The 24,954-nt window shown below is 48.5% G+C and overlaps 1 protein-coding gene across 1 annotated transcript; it reads left to right on the top strand.

Annotated features, from left to right (window-relative positions):
• The first annotated feature begins 4,006 nt into the window (after positions 1-4,006).
• On the top strand, positions 4,007-24,070 carry LOC125944311 (uncharacterized). The gene is made up of 6 exons (XM_049664675.1): positions 4,007-4,111; positions 6,509-6,626; positions 15,121-15,275; positions 17,558-17,713; positions 20,192-20,402; positions 23,811-24,070. The coding sequence occupies exons 1-6, from the start codon at positions 4,007-4,009 to the stop codon at positions 24,068-24,070; spliced, it is 1,005 nt and encodes a 334-aa protein (XP_049520632.1).
• Positions 24,071-24,954: the final 884 nt, after the last annotated feature.

Raw genomic sequence — 24,954 nt, 5'->3', positions numbered from 1 at the left:
TTGACGCTTCTCACGAACACGAATCTAATTGAAGTAGACCTAAATTGTATTCCGCTGACGGCATTGGTTGATACTGGAGCCCAGGTGTCCATACTGAGCGCTAACCTATGTCGTCGCCTCAAAAAAGTTCTTGCGCCTACCAGCACTCGAGCAATACGCGTCGCCGATGGCACCACTGTTGCCGTCAGGGGTATGTTCACTGCTCGCACAGGAATTGCTGGTAGCCAAGTTTCAGTCCTGTTCACTGTGCAGACCAGTTGCCCTCATGACCTAATCTTCGGGCTCGACTTTCTGACGACGCATTCTGCCCTCATCGACTGTTCCACCGGTACGCTGTGCCTCAAGCTTCCTCTTCTTTCAGACATTCACCCCGAACAGCCGAACACCCTCTGCACGACAGCGTTTGTTCGCTTACCTCCAAAAGCCTTAACCTTCGTCGACTTGGCCTCAACGGCAACCGTGGCTGATGGCGACTACTTCGTCGCACCTGTTCTTGATGTCCTCCTGACACACGACATCTCTGTGCCACACTCCGTCGTAACCCTTGCCGCTAATCAGATTTGCCTCCCCGTCATCAATTTTGACTTGACGAAGCAAGTGTTAACTGAAGGCATAGCGGTGGCTATGCTTCGGTCAGTGACAGACGACCACGTCACTGTTTTTGCAGCCGACGCGTCTCCAGATCCTCCAGTTTACCCGCAGGATTCCATGAACCTCGACGGCACATTACGTCCCATGGCCGCTCCGGACCTCACACCTGCTCAAGCAGCCGCCCTATGTCGCCTTTTACTTTCCTACCGCGGCGTCTGACCACTGGGTCAGACGTCCCTTGTTAAGCATCGTATAAACACTCGGGATGCTGTTCCCATTCACCGCCGACGTGTCCACAGCAGAGCGACAAGCTATTCAGCAGGAAGTAAACAAGATGCTCGCCAAAGGCATCGTTCAGCCCTCTTCGAGCCCTTGGGCGTCGTCGGTCGTGCTCGTTAAAAAGAAAGATGGCACGTAGCGTTTCTGCATTGATTACCACCACCTAATCCGAATCACTAAAAAGGACGTTTACCCTTTACCACGAATCGCCGACGCTCTTGATTGTCGTCATGGTTCCAAATACTTTTCTTCCATAGACCTTCGGTCTGGTTACTGAGCAAGACCAAGAAAAGACCGCTTTCGTTACTCCAGATAGCCTCTACCAATTTAAGGTTATGCCGTCAGGTTTATGCAATGCCCCCGCCACGTTCGAACAGATGATGGACTCTCTGCTTCAAGGTTTCAAATGGTCAACTTGCCTTTGTTACCTCGACGGCGTCCTTGTGTTTTCTCCTACATTTGAGACGCACCTTGAGCGCGTCGCAGCTATCTTTGACGTCTTCCGCAAGGCTGGGCTCCAATTAAACTCATCGAAGTGCCACTTTGGGAGCCGACAGATTATAGTGCTAGGCCATCTCGTCGACGCTTCCGGCGTACAACCCGACCCGCAGAAGGTTCGAGCAGTCGCGGCTTTTCCTGTACCTCAGTCTGTCAAAGAGGTCCGGAGTTTTGTGGGGCTCTCTTCTTATTTCAGACGGTTCGTGAAAGATTTCGCAGCAATCGCTCGACTGCTCACTGAGCTTCTGAATAAAGACGTGCCTTTTACGTGGGGGGACTTAGGCTGCCTCGTTTTCACGCCTTATCATGATATTCACCAATCCGCCTGTCTTAGCTCACTTTGACCTGTCCGCATCTACAGAGGTCCGATCTGATGACAGTGGTTATGGGATCGGAGCCGTCGTAGCGCAATGCCATGATGACACGACTGTGTTATAGCCTACGCTAGCCGGCAACTGACATCTGGCAACTGCAGAGCGCAACTATTCGATTACCGAGAGCGAATGTTTTGCTCTTGTCTGGGCTGTTTCAGAGTTCCGCCCATTGTTATATGACAAGCCCTTCTCAGTAATCACAGACAATCATGCTCTCTGTTGACTTTCGTCGCTCAAGGATACTACTGACCGGATCCATCGTTCGGCCCTCCGACTACAAGAATGTACCTACACAGTGACTTCCAAGTCGGGGACGCCAGCACCAGGACGCAGACTGCCTCTCTCACCATCCAGTCGAAGACCCGACCGCTACGTCTGATACTGATAACGACGCCTGCGTTCTCTCTGTTTTCCAACTGCTTCATGTCGCCGACGACCAGTGCCGTGACCCGTCCTTGTGTATCATCATTGACCACCTGGAGTCGTCACTTGCCGACAGTTGCCTTTGCATATTCATACTTCAAGATGGCGTACTCTATACCACCACAACACTCACCCCGACGGCCCAGCATTACTCCTTGTGATCCATAAACACCTCCGCTCGGCTGTTCTCCACAAACTTCTCGACCTCCCCTCTGCCAGCCACCTCTGTGTCTCACGTACCTACGACCGGATCCGCCGACGCTTCTTTTGGCCTGGGGTTGCTCGCTCTGTTCGAAGATACTTAGCAGCGTGTGAGAAATGTCAGCGATGCCAGACACCGTCGACGCTCCCTGCTGGGTACTTTCAACCACTCGACATTCCCGCGGAACCATTCTTTCAGGTTGGTTTGGACTTACTTGGCCCTTTTCCTCTATCTACGTCTGGGAACAGGGGGATCGCTGTGGCCACGGATTACGCCACGCACTACGCCATCACCCGTGCGCTTCCTACAAGCTCTGCCACAGATGTTGCCGATTTTCGTTTACTCGTGGCATGGCAAGAACTTTATTTTGGTCCAGAGAAACTAGGGCCCCAGGGCAAAAGCCCCCAGGCCTAAGTCGGTGGCTCCGCCCACGTAGGCACCGGTAGGCCAAAGGCTTTCCCGATGTCGTGAGCTCTCCGGACGGCCAGGAGTTGATCTTGGAGGACTTCGCTTGATATGCGTCGACTGCAGTCCTCCTCACTGTTGAGGTCCGAAGCCCTTTGGTTGGAGCACAGCCAGAACATATGATCAAATAGACACGGAGTGTGTCCACAACTTTTACATTCCGCGGGAAACTCCTGGTCAATTTTGTTAAGCACAAAATGTGTAGGATAAGATTTAGTTTGAAGCATTCTTAATGTGACTGTCTGAGCTCGGTTCAGTTTCTTATGGGGTGGAGGAAAAAACCTCCTGCCGTCCCTATAGTGTAAGGTGATTTCGTGAAAAGTACTAAGTGGGTCTTTGTAGGAGCCGCAGTCATCCTGGAGCAGTTCCTGATATGATGCGCGGCATGTGAGATCTCGCACAGCAGAGTGAGCTTGCTCGTTAGGATTGCACCCATTGGGGCTGACCGAGTGGCCCTGATGAGCCGGAAACCAGACTAGGTGTGAGCTATCCAGTTGCTGGTAATTATCAGTATTAATACTGTGTCTAAGTAACTTGTGTGCTTCCATTGAGACGAAGCCAGCGGAGTATTTTCTAATAGCTGTACGGGGCTCGGAGAAAATCGTGGAGATTCTCCTCATTGTAATTGCAAGTGCAATGCTTGCTTCTTCGGCGGCATGAACTGAGCTCGTTCTTAGTGACGCCGCGCTTATTAATTTACCATTCTCATCGACCACGGCACTAGCGTAGCGGTTGCCCGATCCATAACTAGTTGCATCGACAAAGAGAGCTGAGCTTTGTTGGTGGTGCAATTTACCCAGAATGCACTTGGCCCTGGCGTCCCTTCTGCCCTTGTTGTGGACAGGATGAATATTTCTAGGTATGGGGTCCACAAGTAATTGTGTCTCCACCTCCTTGGGTAGCTTGAATTTAGAGACGTCTCCACCTCGAGGCAGAATTCCGACTTCATCTAGAATTTTGCGCCCTGACTTAGTGTTGGATAGTCTGGCAATTTGTGACATCGAATGCGCCTCAATGAGCTCATCTATAGTGTTGTGAAGTCCTAACTTGTTGAGGAGTTCGGTACTCGTTCCGTGCGGGAGCCCCAGAGCCCTTTTGAGTCCGGAGCGTATAAGTGCGTTCAGCTTAGCCTCTCTCCTTAACCCCAGTTCAGGTATGATGCAATGTACGTGACATGACTGAAGAATGCCTGATATGCTATGATGAGATTGTCCTCCTTGAGACTGCATTTCGATTTGAGACCCTGCCCAGGAGCCTTAAAGTACTGTTGGTCTGCCCTGTGAGACGGTTTAGAGCCGTAGCATTACAGCTCCTTGCGTCAATGAGAAGACCCAGAATTTGGATTCTGTCTACTCTGGGTATGACCCGTCCTGTGTTGTCTGTGATTTTAATTGGCAGAGTTTCTAAAGGCGCAAAGTTCCTAACACCCTGTCTCCCCTGTCTAAAGAGCAGCAGCTCCGATTTACTAGGTGACAGCCTGAGTCCGGTGCCCTTAAGGAAGGCATTCTGTGGTGTCTACGGCTGCCTGTAGTGTCTGCTCTAGTGCAGCGAGCGACCCCCTGGGGACCCACACTGTGATATAGTCAGCGTATATGACGTGCCCCAAGCTCGGGATTTTGGCTGATTCCTCTGAGAGCCTGTGCATGGCAATGTTAAAGAGGAGTGGGGACAATACCGAACCTTGTGGTGTGCCGCTGTTGCCTAAATTGTATGGACCACCTGTGAATGTCCCGAGTTTGACACGAGCTGTCCGATTAGCTAGAAAGGACCTCACATAATTGTAGAAATTGCTTCCCAGGTTCAAGGTTGAGATTTCAGGCAGGATATGTTTATGTGCCCCCGTATCAAATGCTTTGCTTAGATCCAGACCCAGGAGGTCCCTTTACGTCCCTGCTAGGGTCGTCAGTAATAGCACGACGTGATTTTATTACATGGAGCTCCACGACACCTTCTCACAGACCGTGGCCGGACATTCCGCTCAAAGGTTATCGCAGACATCCTTCAGTCCTGTGCAACGAGGCACAAGCTATCCACGTCATACCATCCGCAACCAAATGGCCTCACGGAGCCGTCTGAATCGCTCTCTCACAGACATTCTCGCGAAGTATGTCTCTTCAGACCACACTGACTGGGACCTCGCTCTACCGTTTGTCATGTTTGCGTATAATTCCTCGCGCCACGACACAGCCGGATATTCACCATTTTTCCTTCTGTTCGGCCGAGAACCAGCACTGCCCCTCGACACAACCCTCCCTGTCACGCGGCACCGACCAGTGAATATGCACTTGACGCCATCGCCCGCGCTGCCCACGCAAGGGAAACTGCCTGTGACCGCCTTCTGAACTCCCAAGAAAGTCAAAGGCATTTGTAGGACCCGTGACACCGAGACGTGCACTTCCCGCCTGGTTCTTTGGTACTTCTGTGGTCTCCGTCGCGTCAGATCGGCCTGTGGGAAAAACGGCTGTTCGCTACACAGGCCCATACTGAGTGCTTCGTGCCGTGACTCCCGTCACCTATGAAATCGCCCCTGACGCCCCATTTGCTTCCCAGTCCAGTGATATCGTGCACGTTACACGACTGAAGCAGTATCACCCTCCCAGTGATGACATTTAGACGCTCAGAGACGTCGCTTCTGACGCTCTGAGACGCGTGTTGTATTTGGTCATTTGAACGAGGCGCGCGGGCGCCATCACTTGAGCAAAGAGAAGGAAGAACGAATGGGCTCGCGCTGTGAATCCAACCGGTCAGCGCTGCTACCGCTGCAAGTAAATATAATCTGTAAATAGCTTCTCGTTTAATGGACTCGTCCTTTGCATAACAATATGACGCTTTCATGCATTGGTGATTTGGTCAGCTATACGTATGGCTATATTGACGAGGGCCTTTCTTAAAACGCCGTTTTTTTTTTTTTGAGGCTTGATATTACCGGATGGGTAGAGGTGCTTCGTGCAAGCATCCCCTGCTCAAGCGCTCACCTGTGATAGCGAATAAACACTATGAGAGGAATTTTTACGACAAAAGGCTCCTGTATAAACATATGATAACTGAGTAATCATTTTGTTTGACATTGACTAACCGATGCTGCGGCTATTTGTTGCATCTCAGAAAAATAGTTCGAGTCCAGCTACCATTGGGAGCTATTTTTTTTATTTGCACTTTGAAGGTTCTTCTTTTCCTGAATAAAAACACTTAAAATTAGATTTTTATTAGGTTAAGTGAAGCTTCAACTCTGTAGATCCTCGTTGAAAAAAGACATCACAATACTGTGCACTGTACCAGGATCTCCAAAGTGGGCAAAACTGAGATGTGACTCTGAAATAGACCACACGTTTGTGAATAGAACTTCTCATAAGTTGATGTTCACAACGTAACACTTTACTAAACCTGTAACTTAATAGGTCATATCTGCCCTCCTCGAAACATTTAATAGAGGCAAGGGCTGTTACAGAGTAGGCATTGCGGAATTAAAAATTCATCGGAATGCTGGAATGCGGTCGTGGCAGAAAGTCAGTTGCCTCAACTGCCAGATGACGCCAGCACACGACTACATCCTACGAGAATCGCCAAAGTGCATGCGCGTCGCTGCACTACTATATATGGCGTAAAAAACACAGCTGGGATCTCCTTGTAACCGCTACTGCCGCAGTAACGAAATTTTGTGCTATGTCTCTCGCAGTCCCACGGTGCCAAGGAAGCTCTGAAGAACGTAAGCTTCCAGGCCTACGAAAAGCAAACCACCGCACTGGTGGGTCGTAACGGTGCTGGAAAAACGACTATCATGAACGTCGTCGCAGGTAAGCGCTCGATTTCGAATGCTTCGGCAGTTTGCGAACACTTGATTTACTCCGGTACACGAAGAAAGCCCTCACGTGCACATCCGGGACGCGCTGCTATTTTCTTTTGTTAGCTATAACGCATGACGAAATATGTAGCTGTAGAATTAATACAACTCTCCTGTCCTGTAATAACCATGCCAAAGAAACTCTATTGAATGGGCTTAAATTTTAGGCACACACCTGGGGCGCAAGCGCTAAATTATACTTTTTTTCACAGCGAAGCGGTTTTAAGGGTAACACCGCAACGGTTTTTGTGCGGCGATAAAGGCTGTCGTGCGATGGCCCTTATCAACGCACCTCACGCTGCCTGGGTATATGAACACAACACCGAGACAGGCACCCATATCCAACACGACATAAAACTACATGGTTTCATGATACTTAATGACGCCATTCCACCCACCAGACACGGAAACTTGGTGGAAAGGGACACCCCATATAACACTCGCGAAGGGCCCAATAGATGGGCCCTGGCACAATACCACCGACACGCTAACGAGTGATCACACCCTCATTCATATAGACGTAGGCACGAAACACTTTCCGACAGCTAACTAAGAAGCACGAACTCACCAACTGACACAAAGTCCGTAAAGAACAAGAAGTGCCCCAACCCTCTGCCAAGGCTAGCACGTAATACACTGACAACATCACGAAGCAACGCGCTAAAACACTCACACAGCAGGCTTTGGAACATGCTGCTTACTCGAGGTTCCTCCACCTCAGGGTGGCTCGACATAGTCTCGCTCTAAGGTGGCCATTAGGCACACGATGCTTAGAGGGGCCAAAATAAAGGAGAATGTCCCGGGGGATTTTGCGCTTTGGATACGGACAACAAGCGCACGAATTCATTGCTGCACTACCTACATCAAACAGGGCTACATGCATTTATTCGACACCTTTTGTAAATTTTTTGTACGTATGCTATGCGGTAATTCCACTGAGCTAAAACTATGGTAAAAAAGATTGAAACGACAAAATAATTACAAACATCTCAGAAAACGCATCAACCAAGTAAATGTCGAAATCTAGACCTACTCGGAACACTTGTCAAGGCAGCAGGGGCACAAAAATAGGAGGACGCTTAAGCTTCGCTTTTAACAGTGGAACGCGATAGCATCCAAAGATTCTTGGCTGCTTATCAGGCTCTTTTCTCGTATATTAAAATTACAATCCGACGCTATCACGCCTGTAGGTTGTGGTTAAGTCGTACTTTACAATTTTTCTGAGGAATTTTACTTTGAGAAATTCAATTTTTGTTCACTAACGCCTTGCGCGACGCGGAGGGCCTGTGTGGTCGGGGTGGTTCGGGATGATGTGGTTCGGCATGATTATTTCCGCCAGACGCCGATGCTTAACGCCGACACCGACGCTGACGCCGGATTTTCTACGACACGGGGCCCTTAACGCTTTCGCGTTAAAACCTCTCAAGACCTTCATGGCACGCTGGGCCTCAAGGCAGCATGGAACTTAATTCGTACTCTCATATGCCCTACAAACACAATAATGGCAAATATCAAGCGACTAACACACCTTGTTACCCGCATGTTAGAGGAACTCAAAAAAATGTACATTCTAGAACATGTTCAACCACAGTACGAGGAACACTCGTTACGCAGGTAGAATCCGGAAGGCGAGATCAGTGCCCCTTTCACAATCTTGCAGCTGCGTGGCATGCACTAAGTACACCCAAAACAGTCAAGGCGCCTAGTACAGAATACCCAACAGCTGCGAAAGTTTGCAAAACGCACCAACTGGCCGTGCTTGGATTGATCAATGCGGTTGGGAATTATGAAAAATCACGACGAAATGGAAGTATGCAAGGGTAATTTCTTTGCACAAGCAACAAAGCCCATAGACATATCCAACTTCTTATCCATTTGGCTAACTTCGAATGCCGGCAACGGAATGGAGCGCATAGCTGTCACGTGACCACAAGGACACTTAGGCCAGGCAGGTACCTTCCCGCCGCAAATACTAGAATTTAAAGCACACATCTCAACACAAGACGCCCTGCTCCAGATAGAGGAGCTCGTACTAAATGACCCCAGCTGAACCCAACTCCAAGCCATTCTAGCGTTTTACAGGGTGGCACATGATGTTATTAGGAAGGAGCTGGCAAACAATGGATACATAAGCAGGATGTGTAATTACATAAGATACTTTCTGTGCGGTCAAATGTTCACGATAGAGCTGGACTCCGTTGTCTCGGACATGACTACGCACCCGCAAAGGGGCATCTCTCAGGACTCAATGTTATCGCCACCGCTGTTTATTGTTTCCGCGCTGCCTATCCACCGAGCACTGCAGAACTCGCCTAATATTGGTTGCACGATCGACGGCGACGATGTAACCACCTGGTGCCCAGGCGAAATAAAATAGTGTCTGTAATCGGCAGTCGATGCCACAATGCGGCCGGCGCAAAGTGCCAGCCTCAACTGATGCTAGTTCACAACCCCTGGTGGAACCCTCCGGATGTAATACTCTACAGCCCCGGCAAGCCTCTTTCCAAAGTGAAACAAGTCAAGGCAAAAGGTACAACTACGATGGGCCCAGAAAGGAAGTGTAGCTCGGCTACATAGAATGCTAGTTCACAACCCCTGGTGGAACCCTCCGGATGTAATACTCTACAGCCCCGGCAAGCCTCTTCCCAAAGTGAAACAAGTCAAGGCAAAAGGTACAACTACGATGGGCCCAGAAAGGAAGTGTAGCTCGGCTACATAGAATGCTAGTTCACAACCCCTGGTGGAACCCTCCGGATGTAATACTCTACAGCCCCGGCAAGCCTCTTCCCAAAGTGAAACAAGTCAAGGCAAAAGGTACAACTACGATGGGCCCAGAAAGGAAGTGTAGCTCGGGTACATAGATTCTGACACCCCCTTTGTTCTCACCAAAGAGATCCGTCAGAAGATCATGGAAGAGCTCACAATAGCTCCTATTCCCGAACACATGACCCTGGAAGTTGATACTCAACGAAGAAAACTCAGGAAGATTTACTACACAAAATTTTATTAGACGAAATCTCCCCAAGACACGTCTATCCACAGACGTAGCTTACACCCCAGGCAGAGCGGCCGTAGCGGTTACAAACCATAGGAGCACACCAATCGTATCCTGCACAGTTGCCCTGCACGTGCCCCCCATGACAGAGCTATGGGCCATAGCGCCAGCCATTTAACACAAGCCGCAACATTTCCCCCGCTGTTACAGCTATAGCGGTTCGAAGGAAGCCTGCACCATATTGCATGCAAACGCACTACCAGCCAACATCGTCACTTATATTCAGACACACGTCAATGTCCCTACGCAAATCATATGGGTCCCAGGACACGCAGAGATGGTGGCAATGAAGCAGCTAAGCAGCTGGCTCGAGAAAAGGTACTCGAGGTTCCCAAACCATCCTCAGACGATCCCAACAACACCACTGCACCGAATCCTGGGCAAATACCTGTGCAAAACTTCAATCAGACAGGAAGCCAGTCTTCTGCCGCGGGTACAAACTTATGGCGCAAACCTGCGCATATTCCGTGCTCTGCGCACAAACCGGGCACAAACCTGTAGGTAATGCGCGCATTTTACAGAGTACTCATGCTTTCCATTTGTCACATGTCATGACTAAATTGTACATGGGTTACGAAGTTTTTTTTTTTTGCCGTGTCCCTTAGTTTCTGCGCCTGCTCTGTATGTTGTTGATTTCAGGGTGTCTTGGGCGCATGCGCGCATTCTCTTGCTGCAGAAAATTTTTTCAATAAACATTCACAGTTGACAGTAGCACTTGTCCCGTCTTTCCCGCTTTACCGTCCTCAACAAAATAAATCACCAACGGGCCGAACACGCAGTAATTCCTACGCATATAGCAGACAAACAGCGCGACGCAAACAGTCATATTTACGAGACGAGATGGGCGTTGGGCTGGGAGTGCGCTCTAGAAGCAGTTGGCAGATTGCGCATGCGCAAGTAGTTGTTTGGTTTCCTCGGAGTGTCACAATCTAGGCGTGCCGCTGAGAAGCCGGGGTTTTATGGAAGAGTAAGATCCCACTGTTATTGGCGGAGTCAGAGCTCCTCATATACTTGCTGATTCAAAGGATCAAAGCTGGTTCTTAACGCTGGTTCTTAAAGGAATTGCCCGACAAACTTGAAACTGGAAAATTAGCGAAGTCACATAAGATGTGGCTGTCAGTAGAGCGAGGCTGACTCAAGCAGCACTCTATAAAAGTGTTTTTCTGCGCCCAAATATAGAAAAATGTATGCGTTCTCGATATTCACGTGAAGACCCTGGCGATTGACGTCATACATGCATCTCAGATGCTCGATGTTTCCTGTGTCACGTCGAATTTACCGCTCACTCGGTCATGTTCATTCGACACCATTAGGCTATATTCTCCGTACTGCATGTATTTGCTTTTAATGCGGATATCCTTTTTGGCACTGTCAGTCCTCTTTTATTTTCGGCTATCTAGCTATCCCACCAAAAATGCGGGCCGATCCCAAAGATAATGTAGTCTAAAAATGTGGGCCAATCGCAAATATTTGAATGTGGGCCTATCACGCAGGTATGCGTCGCTTGTCAATGAGCATCTTTGACGCGAATTTGGGTCGCTGTGTATGCGCCACTGGTCATGCGCGGATTTCAGGGTGGTACCGCCAGAAAGTGAAACGCCGAGGGAAGCGCGGGGCTCGTCACACCTGATACCTGATGCGTTTGGGCCATTCGCATACATGCATAGTCATCGTAGATGAGTTTTCAGGCAGCAGACTCATCGAGTCGCCTATGATATCTATTTTATCAACTTTATTGTATGACGTCAACATTTCTATGCAGGATTGAAAAGAAAACTTCTTTTAACAAAAAAAAAATGGTTGTGATTCCTTGATACCTCAAGAGATAGAGGAGTTGGCTGTTATTTAAGTAGGACAATACAACATAACCTAAAAATGTAGAAACTGCACTGGAGTTGTCTTTGTATGCGTAAGCATACCCCAAAATTTCAGTTGGTCCATCCACAAAGTTCAAATTGGCCCAACCGCAAATTTCAAGTTGGCTCACCCTCAAATTTCACTATACCCACCCCCAAATTTCAAGTTGGCCCACCCCCACATTTCAAGTTCGCTCTGTAGACTTTCAGAGCATTACTGCACCGGTCTTTTATGAGCCGTCTAGTTACAGGAATGGTTCCGGGATGCCTAACAACATAGACGCTTTGAATCCCACGATGCACTGGTGTGCTTTCACGCTGTAAAGCTCCGAGGCTTGTAATGTCAGATTTATGAGATTGAAAGGAAGCTCGCGATGCGATAATGTGCACAGTCTTGTTATTTCGCAGAGCAAACCAGTGCAGTGGTGTCAGGGTAGGCACAGAGCATGTACCTAAAGTAACGGTTTACATTTATACTGCGATATCGTTGACTTGCAAAGCACAGGTGACCCTGACAGCTGAAAGCAGAGTGCATCGATCACACCATAGACTACGGAACACGTATGCAGAGTCGCATTACAGAAGATATGGAATATGGAATACAGAAGATATGGAATACAGGGAATAGGAAGATACAGGCCGCTGGAGCATCGTGATGCAATAGAACATAAGGACTCATAACAAATTGCCGATATGCTGTGCGAAAAGCAAAAGGTGTTCCCTACACACCTCGGAGTTCAACGACTTGTGATGTTAAAAAGTGGAACCTCGTCGTGCAATCATACAGTAGAAATACTCATTCTGTTCGAATTGCGTCATAGACAACGGAGCACAGGAGCTCGTGATACCAAAACCCAAGAAATTAAAATACACGATGTGCTGTGTAATGATGTAGATTGTGCGAGGGTGTATGGAAAGTTTACCATCATGTCACATACGTAGCAATAATGGATGGAGATGCCACGAGTCTTACCGCGTCACGAAGCATAGGCGCACTTTGCAGTAATTGCGCAATGAACGTAAGGGCTTATGAATGTGCAACACGGGTGCACTTTGATGTCACAAAGTGCGTCAACTCATGAGAACGAAGAGCAGGGCACGTACCTCAGTGAATGCAGCAAATTGTGAAGGCAAATTGTGAATTGTGATACGTGTTCCTGCACACTGACTATCGCAATGTCTCCGAGCCCATGAGGGTTTAATATACCACGACAAAGAACTCAGGGGTTGTGATGTAATATGGCGTGTCGCTTGCAATGTTCCGGCCATTCTTGAGTTGGCACTGTTGTGAAGCGACAACCACAAGAAATATTTCGCAATTCGGGTTGCTTTTGTGAAACCTTCGGCGGCGGGTGGGAAAGTGCGAAATTATAGTGTGAGAATACATGTAATCGCGGCCGCGTAAAAACGCCAGCTATGATTTCATTTATCCGAGTGCCAGTTTGGCGAGTGCCAGTTGTAATGCCATTGGGGATATGTCAATGCACTACAGCTTGTAGAAGTGTTCGGCTCGCTAACTCATGTGTTCTGACGCAGTCCACGCATCCAGGAAACGCAGTCGGAATCGCAGGGTAACTCAGGCATGTAACATGTGAACCGATAAGGGCCAACTATAACAGGCGTCGTTGGGTTATTTGGCTATCCGACTTTGTCGCCTTAGTTACATACAGTATATTTTTTCTTACTGTCATTCCTAAGAAGAAGCAGAAAAAATGTCGCCGACGATTACGACATTCCCTAATGCGAAATTTGAGTGCAGCTCTATACGTGTTTTTATTTCGTGAGATATTGACTGGGGCGGACAATCTGTCTGGTGTGGCACGTTTCAAGCGGAGCGAAGTGTGGTGCGACTGCCTCGCTAATCTGGAGATCGCTAGAGGCAGCGCGTGGCTGACGCATGGGCGCGATTCACAGCAGCCGCCGCAGACAGACCTCCACTCATGCAGCGCTTTGGTATAGAGTGTCTCGATGCGCGCGTCCCCGCAAACGGAGCGGAGGCGAGCGAGCGCACCGAGGTGCCCTGACGACGCGCGCTACTCTGGCGCCCTCTCGTAGCCATCGTCTACACAGTCCGTCTTGAGCGGCAATCCCCTTTTCTTCTCCAGCTTTCACCACACCCTCTTCCTCCGCTTCCCTCCTCGCGTTCTCTTCCCTCTTGCTGTCTCACCACCCACTTCGCTCTGCGTTCGCTCTTATATTTCGCTGTGCTCGGTCGCTCGGCTACGAGGTACGACGCCGACAATCGCTGCAGGAATGGACGCCTAAGAGCTGTGCTCTAAAATGTTCGAGGCAAGGTTTAAACTATAGGGATTGGCTTGTTAAGACATGGTTTAGCCTAGGTACGGTTTAGACTAGGGAAGTGTGCTGAGGGAAGCTCTAATTCTATTCTGCCGATTATGTTTGTGACTAAAGAAAGGAGATTAAAGTTTGAAAGGACAACAAAACGCCGGTTTGATTACCTTTGATTGCCAACAGCGTCAACATGAGGCATGAGTAAATTTGAATGCAAATATTATCGCTTGTTTAAAAAAATAAAGTTGTGTAACTTATGGTAATAGAATGTTGATTTCAGAGTGTATATATTCTACCAAGGAACCGGCAAGAATTACAACCTAATATGAATGAATATGAACAACGTAACTGCAGAAGAAAAGTAAAACATCACAATTCTCTGACTGCCCATGAAAAAGCATACCGGATTCAAATACCAAGCATGCTCCAAGGTATAATTTAGTATTTATTGATTTTACCTGCGTCAAGCTCTCTATTAGTGCAGCTCACAGAACGGCAACATTTTGTTTTCATTTTGAAATTACGGAGTTTGAATTGTCACTTCATCTTTTTTAGACATATTTTTCAAAAGTTGTGAAAATTTTTAAGGTTTAATACAAATTTTAATGCAACAGTTTCCATTCAAGATGGCTCAGCCTTTCTGTGAGGGCCGTTCTGCATTTGAACATGTACAGTCACAAGCTTTGTCTGTGAACACGGAAGCATGTGCCACACTGCACGCAGAGCGCTCTAACGAGCGGCTAGCCCACTCTCCTAGCTTGTAGGCTTAGCCTACGCCCTCAATAATAGCATTCGCGCGCCGTCTGCTACTACCACCACCACCACATGAAATCTGGAAATGACGGAGCATGCGGTCTGATGCGCATTGATAACGGTGTGACTGTAAACTTTCGCAGACAATGCACGAGCGCAATCAAGGAGTGCATCCGCTAAAGCTACAAACTACGAGAGTGTGCTAGATGCTCGCCAGAGCGCCTTGCATGTGCCGCGAGACAAGCGTTCCTGCGTTCACTGTCATAAAGCTTTTGTGACTGTACATCAACTCAAAAATCTTTTATACATGTATAGGTAAGTTTAAATGCGGAAGAATACGTGACCATTCATTGAAGACTGTATTCGTCCACGTCGCTCCTGTCTCTCGTTCGTAACTGAGTCAGGCACAGCGCATTCTAAGCCACATTTAGCGGAAGCACAGAAGCGTTGCTGGCCTTGTGGCATTATACCCTAAGAACGTTTGCTTTCAGGTCTACAGAAGCCGACTTCTGGTCGCGTGTTCGTCTGCGGCTACGACGTAGTCAAACACACGGACCTGGCCCGTGCTACCATCGGCTTCTGCCCACAACGGGACCTACTCTTCAGCGACCTCACAGTCTGGGAACATTTAATGTACTTCGGCACCGTGAGTATGGCTGAAGTCTGTTTCTTTTATCTCACCCTCTCTCTCTCTCTTGATTTCTTCGTGGCGCAGCACTCCAGTGTAGATTTGATATTTCTACAGAGTCTTGATGCCATCATTCATCCGCTTAACAACGTTCGGAGAAAATTGTCTGTAAGACGCACTCAATTAATTTTCTTGTGTCAATGTGGTTGTTTAGCGAATGTTCGTCACGCTTGCAGGCGTGCGGCGTGTTGAGACACACGAGACAGGATTGACATAGTAACATACGCTAATGTATTTACAAGTAGGTAAAAAAATAAATAAATCACACTCGTGAACAAGTACAGCAAGCAATTGACACAGCCTTAACGTCTATACAGAGTTCCTCGAGTTCTTCCTCCAACAACTACCCCGAACACTAAGCCCTAACCACTAACGCCGCGTTCAAGTATCAGAGCGGCGTTTTCACGATCGTGTTGGTCCATGGTGGCTTGGAGTGGCAGGCGCGCCGAAGTAGGTTCTCTTACCGTTGGCTCTGGCCGGTAGAGGCTGGGAGAACATCAGATGGTGTTGGTGGTGGGTGGTGGCGATGGGGACGACCCCGCATACTGGGTCACGTGTCAGGGGTACCAAGTGGGAGGTCCAATCACCCATGCACGCCCGTACCTGGCTCTCAGCAGTCGTCGTTCGCGCAGACGCCCTCGATGACGGCAACGGGTCCCTTGTAGTCCCGTAACGCCAGGCGGCCCTGGGCCCCGCTCCTGCTCAGTGGTGCATTTGTTCCTAATGATCTTCATAATGCGCTGCAATAACTCATTTCACGAATGTTGTTCTACGAATACTTTTTTACAGCGTAAGCCGTTATGGGCTCATTCCAATATCCGTTTCGGTTCGCGATGGTGTCCGCCGCCGCCGTCGCTGGTGACCGTAACCGCTATAGCCGGAAATGCGAAAAAAAATACCTGGTCCCCGCCGGGATCAAGCCCAGGCCCGCTGCGCGGGAGTCAGATACTTTATCACTGAGCCACGCAAGTGCTTGCTGTGAGGCACTGGAAAAATGCCCGATAAACGCGCCCTAGGCAGGCGAGCAGGCGCAGACGACGAGATGCGATTCTAAAAAGGCAGGCAGTCAACGCAGGATCGCGTTGTCTGCCAGTATGGTGGCGCAATCTATTTAAGGTGCCGGCAAACGCAGCGTGCCCAACATGTAAGTTGCATATAGCAATTGCATGCTGCATGTAACTGGACCTGGTTAACTCAAGCAGGCTAGGTAACTATTTGTCACCAGCCTGTTTTGAAGATTCCAATAAACAATCATGATCATCATCATCAACAACAACAACGTACTGTGCCACGGGTCAAGGGGTGAGATGTGCACCACGTATTCTGGATACCTCTTCGGTACACGTTATGACGTCTCCTCGCAAGGTACGAACCGCTGCTGAAGAAGCGAATCATAGAGCTACGTGCGCGGCTACAACCTGTACTTGCGTTGTAGTGCACGTAAAGAACCCCAGGTGGTCGATCCTGAGCCCTCCACTACGGCGTGCCTCATAATCAGAATTGGTTTTGGCACGTAAAACCTCAGAAAGAAGAAGAAGAAGAACCAGGCATCATCGGGCTCAGCAGACTGCTGTGCAGAGAGCATTACAAGCCGCAGCTCGCTGCTGACGCCGGGCGTATCGTTTAGATCGTTCTCGTCAAAACGAGGCGAAGAGATTTTGCCGCCAAGACCCTGTTGTCCGTGGTGCCGAAATTGGAGCTACTCTTGAGCCGCTCCAGTAGCTTACGCTGTGACTGTGCTGCGTGTGCCGCGCAGGCCTGTGACTCAATTTTTTATTCTCTCCCCCTCCCCAATACCTGAGAGGGCGTTTAGGGTACATAAAAAGTAGCGTTGAACTGAAATAACAACCTCGTTGTATCCAATAAAAAACACCGCGTTCAGAACTCTTTTAACGTACAAAGAAAAATCTCACATTAAATCACATTGATCAATTCAAGTATATTGCACACCGGGACAGTGATGTTGAGGAGGGCAGACAAAATGCCTATGCAAAGGCTTGTCGTTTAGTTCTGTGCCCTTACAGATACTTGGGTTTTACAGACAGTGGAGCTAATATACAACATTCGCATAAAATTATGTACTCAACAGTTGTACAAATATGAGCAGAAGAGCCGCCATACTACTGTGACAAATATGCACAACTGTGTTTATATACCTAACATACTCTGCATGAAAAAATAGTTACGTAGCAAAAGGTACCACTCTTCGTTTTCCTCATCGGTATGCATCCTTTTGCCAGCTAAAGCAAATGCATCCTGGACCACTGAAGAGTGCCGCAGAAGACATGCTGGTCGCGGCGAACCTGGAAGACGACGTGCGCACTTTGGTACAAGATCTCAAGAGGGGCCCAACGAAGCTACTCAGTATCGCCATCGCCACCCTTGGCAAGCCAAAGGTTTGTTCCAAAAAAGTACCACACTGTGCCCAGCAGCATGCTCTGTCTACAATACACGAGAGGAAACTCCTCACAAAAAGAAAGGAAAAAGATGGACTGACTTCATCAAGCTCTTCATAATTGTATTGCTGTGTTCTCCCGCTAAGTGGGTGTAGTAGGAAACATTACAAATCTGTATCCAAAATGACGCCACTGTATAACATGTGAGAGCTTTCTGTTGATAATTTTTCCGACTATTGTCGCGCCACTCCTGCGAAATTCGGGCGTCCGTTCGCAAAGTACCGTGAATCTGCTTGTCATTTTCTATCGTATCTTGAAAAAACTACCACATAAAAAACTCTTGCGATGCCTCAAAGGACGCTAATGGAGGAGGCACTCAGTCGTACTTAAGTTATTGAGTGGCTGGAGCGGTTCCAAGAGAAGTGAGAGTTAAATACCTTGCTTATTTCGGCCGACCTCCAACCAATCGTAGCTAAAACAATGTCGAAAAGTTTCGACAACACAATCAGGGGCAATTTAGCGGTAAACGCCAGAGGAATGCGTCAGCATTACGTCGCACTTCTGTGAGGTCCCGGATCCATGATTTATACCACGTTCACCACATTGCAAAGTGTTGTTCAGGGGCTCACTCGACACACGTCCTGCCTGTTCGAGGAGCGAGGTACAACTGACGGTGGTCCGGAGCAGACCACAGCCAGTTGCACTACAAATCCGACACTTTGCACGCACACACTTTCTTCCACTTTGACACTCCTAATGCATAAATCACCGGTGGTCGCCAAAACCCAATTTACAGCGTTTTAGACGCTACTGGTGTGAGTTTCCGTTATTCTGCGTGGATTTGAGTGTGAACGTCGGCTTGATACATGTTGATACGAAGTTCGTTCCCCACCTGCTCACAAAGGACAAAAACAAAGGTAGAACTTGTTTGATTTTGTGCCAGGATTTGAAAATCACATCGAAAGTGACTCAAGCCTTCGATCGAAGATCATATCGGATGACGAAAGCTGCCACTGTGGGCCTGATATTGAAACCAAAGAGGTTTCGATCCAATCCAAGTTGCCTTCTTCAATAAGACCGAAAAAAAACAAAAATGTGACAAGTTCGTGTGAAGACGATGGTCGTCGTTTTTTTTCCCCAACGGTTCTTGAATTGTGCAGCGGGAATTTCTTCCTCTTCGACAGATTGTCAATCCCAAAAGAACTTCTTATTGGGCAAGTTGGTGCTTCGGCTTGTTTTACATTCTTGTTTTGGTGCGGGGTTCCGAACGTGAAAAAAGGACGAAGGAAAGACAGTGAAGCGCCATCTGTCTCTCCTCTGCCCTTTTTTCACGTTCTGAAGCCCACGCCAAAACAAGAATGTACGGCAAGATTGGCAATCAGCAATTTTACCTGAAGTTATTGATGTAATTGAAAGAGCATGTATTGATGTAATTGAAAGAGCAAGGGAAACGCGCAAAATTTTGTGATGTGGCTGATTGGTTTCTCCATCACGACGGCACCGCAATTCATACAGCTTTGTCTGCGACGTTGTATTTAGCCTCTCAGGGATTGGACCGTCGTTTGCTACTCAGCCTATTCATCAAACTGAGCTCCCTGTAATTTTTTCTTCACATTTAAAGAAGGAAATTCAATAAGGAAAGCAGATTTTCCACTGTGCAGTAGGTGAAGCGAGCTTCGCAGGGGCCACTTAACAGTATTAGGCTCGAGGAGCTCTCGAGTAGTTTCGAACAGTGGGAGATATTGTTGGACAAGTTTATTGGCTTCGGTGGGGGAATATTTTGAGGGAACTAAGTTGTTTTTTCTAAATGGAAATAACGTGCTTCCTTTGAGGCCTTTGGGACCGTTGCACCTGTTGCCCGCTAGGTGTACAGGGCCTTTTTTTTACATCGACGCAAGAAACTGGGAGTTTCCTGAGGTCATTGTTGGCAACGAGATAGCGTACACGTACTACGCGTTGTATCAAATAAAGCTTATAGAAATAGGGTTAGGAATCCGTAAGTGGGGCAGGGAAGTTTACGGGAGTCTAATTTCGACATCAGAGCTATTTTTGTGTATGTGTGATGAAAGTTTGGCACTTTTTATAAACGCTACAGGCAATTTTGTCTGGAATATTTACAATTTCTAAATTCCTATAATCGCGGTGTGAGGACATGCTATGTCAAAAATTATCCGCACTCTGATCGCCTTAGATCTTTGTCGCACTGTCTAGAACGCATGCGCAGTCAGTATAAGGTCGACGTTTCGCGTCACTGCCGTGCGCAGCCGGTATTATGTGATGATACTTTTTGTTCAATTATATTCATTATCATCCATAATCCGTATATGAACGGCCTATCCTGGCGCTAACGTATACGCGGAGCACTACTAAACCGTTGACTAATAAATATTGCTAAAGCAAAAATTGGAGTGCCCCACAACTTTCGAATCACCGTTGTGAATCGTCGTCTGGTTACTTGAACCCAATTCAATCGGGCAGGTGGTTGTCATCGACGAGCCCACCTCGGGCCTGGACCGGTACAACACGCAGCTCGTGTGGAACATGCTGCTGCGCGTGCGGCGTTCGAGCGCGCTGCTCATCTCCACCCATGACATGACCGAGGCGGACGTTCTGGCCGACCGCGTCGTCAGCCTCACCCAGGGCATCGTCGTCTGCAACGCCTCGCCGACCCACTTGAAGAGCATCTACGGTTAGAGCCAGGTTTTTTTTTTTTTTTGTGCCACCGAAGGGTTCCATTTGGCCAGAGGTCCGGTTCTCTATTTTACTTCTTTTTTTTTTTTGTCTGCACTAGTGCCAAAACCGTCGTCGCTACCCACGAAGCGACAATTAGAATTGTAAGTGCTTCAGCTCCACTTTGTCTTCTCACGTTTAGGCCTAACGCAATATAAATTTACAAACTGCTCTTGTTGTATATAGACGCAACAATAGGAGTTACATGCGCTTTATGGCAAATCCAAATAACGCAAACCCACTGCGGCAAAATAATGTGAACTGTTCCTTGCGCGTAGTTGAAAATGAAATACCGTTGCCCGCATTATGTGTACGTTTGCAGAGCGTAGAGCTGAAGCTGTTAAGGTTCGCTTAACGTGGATTCCAAGAAATGGGCTTGATCTGGTGCGTTGTTTATGCAAAAGTTGTAAGGTGATTATGTCTTTATAGTTGACATCGGTGAAAGGCTTAGTGTCATCATGAGCGAGTGGGGGGAGAGAACGGGGTTTATGAACTATATCATTCATTCCGAGAGGCCTGCAGCGTCTGAAATGACAGCGTCTGCGTGTTGGACCAGTGGCGCGGCGTCTCCACGATAGCGTCTCAAAACGCTAGTGGTCACGAGAATGCGAGAACAATCTCCTCACCACCGATGCCATTGGTACCACTGGTATCGGCCCACATTTTAAATGCGAAGCATTTCTTGCCGGCGGCTGTGTCCGTCCCTCCCGCGTCCCACACCCCCACAGCCTATGCGCGTCCCCCCCCCCTTTCTCTCCTCTCCTACGCTCCCCCCTTTCTCTCCTCTAGGAATCCGGAGCGGCGCGCACGACAGGTGGTGCGACAGCTGCATACTCCGCTGGGGGCGCCACGGTAGTCCGCGGTATGAAAATGACAGAGCGCGCGCGCCTCATTCTCTCTCCTGTGCAGCGTCGCGATGAGCACTCGGGCCGCTGCCGCGAAACCATCTCCCGCTCAAGCTAACCATATCCCCGCTGCTTCGCATCCACACATGGTTCCCTTTAGCGGGAGATGGAGTAATTTTTTAGACTCCACTACCTTCGGGATTGACCCACATTTTGCGACTGCACCATCTCCAGTATCGGCCGGCAAAAGAGGCTAGAAGAACACAAACCCGATACGGCAAAGTGGGGTTAACTCGCCAAGACAGGCATTGTCCTTAAAAAATGGCATTTTCGCATGAAAGGCGAAACATTGACAGCGATCGCAAGGCGTAGCGTTCCGCGCAAAAAAAAAAAAACTGCTCTAGCGCTGCGCGCAAACCATAGCCAGTAACGAGCGGTGCCAGTGAAATGACATCATAATCGGATTGTGAGGGCCAATATTGTGCTGCACTTTTGTTTTGTCTGAGAAGACTTAAGGTAGAACTCATACGGTGTCACTGAAAGTATCTATCACTATTCTTTGCGAGATGCAATTATCAATATTCTAAGAAATAATTTATTCAAACACAATAAGATCTGTTATGAGCAAGTTTGGCGGTTGAATTGCATAGCACATGCTTTGCACATACGGTGTAATCAAACACGTAGCATGTATCTATACTTAAATATATACGGAACATTGCGGCGACGGCGAAAATTTGCCTGCAGCAGCAACCGACTGAGAGGCAAAAGAAAGGAATCACACTGCAGGCTGAAAATAAAAACAGAAGGGACACTCTCATTAAGCACAGCGGCCCAAATGACTGAGCGCACCTAGTGGCTGGAAGGAGAAAGTGAGCCGAACTTCCAATTTCGGTGTTGCGCGAGCGCAGTTTGAACACTAGTATACGTGAGACGATTGGCAGCGGTCATCAGCGTTCTAATGGCACAGTATTTTTATTTTTACCGCACTGCCTCCTACTGTTCAACCGCGGTCTGTTTAGGTACGGAAATATTTTTTAATGTAAAATGTGAAACTATACACGATTGCGAGTATGCTCTTCACAAGCCATATACATCCAGCTCTCTCCTATCCAATGTGCAATTCCAGAAAATAGACGCGAGGCGTCTTGTATAATGAAGAAACATTTATTTTGCTCTATGAAAATGCAAAAAACATTGTTTTTACATCAGTTTTTCGCCGTGTCCTGTCTTTAAATTTTTGTTTAGATTTTTTAGGCGGAGCATTCTTTGCCGCATTTTCTGGCACTTCGCGGAAGGCAGGTTCCTGTTTCACCTTGTTTTAGGAAAAACAGGATAATGTGTGACCAGTGTGCGAATCGAACTTCTGCCGTAGAGTACAGCAGCCGGGTGCTCTAACCATTAGTTGATGGTCTCTTTTTGGTATTTATAACCCCGAGCAACAATCGCCCGCATGCTTCTCTTGTTTCGCATCCAGCCAGCTCTTTGAAACACTCGGTGCTTGCACCCAGTGCCACTTGCCCGCTAGTGCAAGATCCCCAGTTGAGCCTTTATCTCGATAAGTCGTGCAGCTGGTAAATCATCCATTCAGTCTCTAAGAGTTGTGACCTGAGCCCGACGACGAACTCTTATAGGCCGTTCTTGATGTTGTCAAAGGGTCAACCAGGGCAGGCCCGAAATGATGTTTTCCACCGTCTCCCGCAACATCGTTTAGGGAAATGTGGCAGTCACCGCTGAAGCAGCGGCCAGATTATATGTTATCACCACTGGGTTCGGCCGTGATAAACAGCGGCCGAACAAGGGAATGTTTCGAAAGCCAACATTTCCGTTAGAGGACTTGGTCAATACGAAGTTAAGTCTCTCTTTCGAAACATTTATTTTCATATACATCCGTTTACTACAGTTAATCACTCCAAGTCTTTCTGTGAACCTCTGACTTGTTTGGGTTCTGCAGAAAACCGCAGAAGGCAGCGCTGGCACCTTATCGCAGTGCAATGGTGGAATTGACTCAAAGTTGCGGCTGTTGCCAGTTCACTGCTGACGAATAGAGCGCGAGACACGAAAAGTAAGCGCAAGACGGCAGCTCTCGAAAAAGCGCCCGTCTTGTTGGTTTGTCGCTCATTAATGATGGACGCATAACAACCAGCCCGCCTCAGTATGATTCTTCTTTGATGACGGGAAGTAATGCTAACGGGAAGTTTTGGGGACTGCTCAGAAATTTTATTCGTAAAGGTCAATTCGTAAGGCTTTGCCGATGGCATGCGTTCAAAGTAGTAACTCGGAAGTAATTGCTTAACGCGCAATAAAATACGACGGCGGGTATCAATGGCACGACTCTTCAATCAGCCGAGCCAACAGTACGGCTGTATCGTTTAAAGGCTTCTGGTAGCCGCCGTAAGGAAGGTCCGCCAACGAAAAAGCCGTCGGTTAAACATTTCCTAACGTTGTCCTCGTTGTCTGTGCGTGCTCGCTGGCGGGTAACAGCGAATATCGCCTCTAAATCTCATTTTTAACTATCGCAGGTGTCGGCTACAAGGTGAGCCTAAAGAAGAGCACCAGGGTGCCATTTCAGAAGCAACAGGTGCTGTCAATACTGCGGCGGTACGTGCCATCGGCCGAACTGCTGCACGACGAGCCAGAACATGCCACCATCGGGCTGCACACAGTCGTCTCAAAGGATTTCGACCGGATGTTCCGCGAACTGGAAAGGGCCGGCGCGCGTTTGGGCATCCGCTCTATTGGGCTCACTGTCTCCACGCTCAAGGATATCTACCTCAAGTGAGTTGCCCATTTCGTTGAACGGTTCCCATTCGGCTAAAAGGTCTTGATCACCGAGTTGTTTTATTTTTTAGGGGCGAAGCTCTTCTAGCCGGGGCTCAGCCCCTCGCCCCGTGTACGCTAGTTCTCATTGCTCCCGCTTGAGGCGCCGCTGTGCTATAATTCAAAGGGCACACACCTGCGCTCCCCGGCGCCGCTGCACACTCGGCGCGCGCGCTAGTTAGCGAACATCTCCACGCAGCTACTCATCATGAACACCCCAGAGGCAAAAGCAGTGGCGCGGCGGGCTCGCAACGCAGCAGCAGCTCGGTCTCGCCGCCAAGACCCTGCGGTGAGAGCCCGCGAAGCAGAAGAAAGACGCCAGCGCCGGGAGGAAGCAAAAGCCACCATCGATGCAGAGGCTGCGGCAGCGGCGAGGGCTCGTGCAGCCGAAGCAGCACGCAAGCGGCGACAAGCGAACCTCGAATCGGAGCGGGCGCCGTCATGGCCGTTTACCTGGCGCCGAGCCTGTCCAAGGGAGACGTCATCACGTACATCGAGAAGGCAATGCATCTATACAGAACCGAATTCAAACACGGTCCCTTCGTGCTCGTCGGAGATTTCAACGTGGACATCATGGCTGACGACTGGCTAGTCCCACACATGATGTCCCGTTACGATCTCTGGTGCACCTCGTACGACTGTAAGCGTCACATCACCATCAGAGGGACCTGTATCGACATTGCTTTCTCCAACTTTGCATTGCATCCTATAATTCAAGATCCCCTCGCCACGTACTTCACTGACCACAAAGCTGTAATCTTCGAAGGGAAACGGGTCCCAGAGCTCATTGGGAACAACCCTTCTTTGTGGTCCGTAAAGTAAAATATCATTATGTATTCAACACAT

The sequence above is a fragment of the Dermacentor silvarum genome, chromosome 3 (assembly GCF_013339745.2).
Source record: "Dermacentor silvarum isolate Dsil-2018 chromosome 3, BIME_Dsil_1.4, whole genome shotgun sequence".
Classification (NCBI taxonomy): domain Eukaryota; kingdom Metazoa; phylum Arthropoda; class Arachnida; order Ixodida; family Ixodidae; genus Dermacentor; species Dermacentor silvarum.
The sequence above is the reverse complement of the archived record's forward strand: the minus strand, read 5'-3'. Positions and strand labels throughout refer to the sequence as shown.

What these genes read in the sequence shown, in the direction of transcription:
- LOC125944311 (XM_049664675.1), top strand. Translation starts at nt 4,007, where the DNA reads ATGACTGAAGAATGCCTGATATGCTATGATGAGATTGTCCTCCTTGAG. An exon ending in TATCATGAACGTCGTCGCAG is followed by an intron (nt 6,627 to 15,120) that starts GTAAGCGCTCGA and finishes GTTTGCTTTCAG; the next exon opens with GTCTACAGAAGCCGACTTCT. An exon ending in ATTTAATGTACTTCGGCACC is followed by an intron (nt 15,276 to 17,557) that starts GTGAGTATGGCT and finishes TCCTTTTGCCAG; the next exon opens with CTAAAGCAAATGCATCCTGG.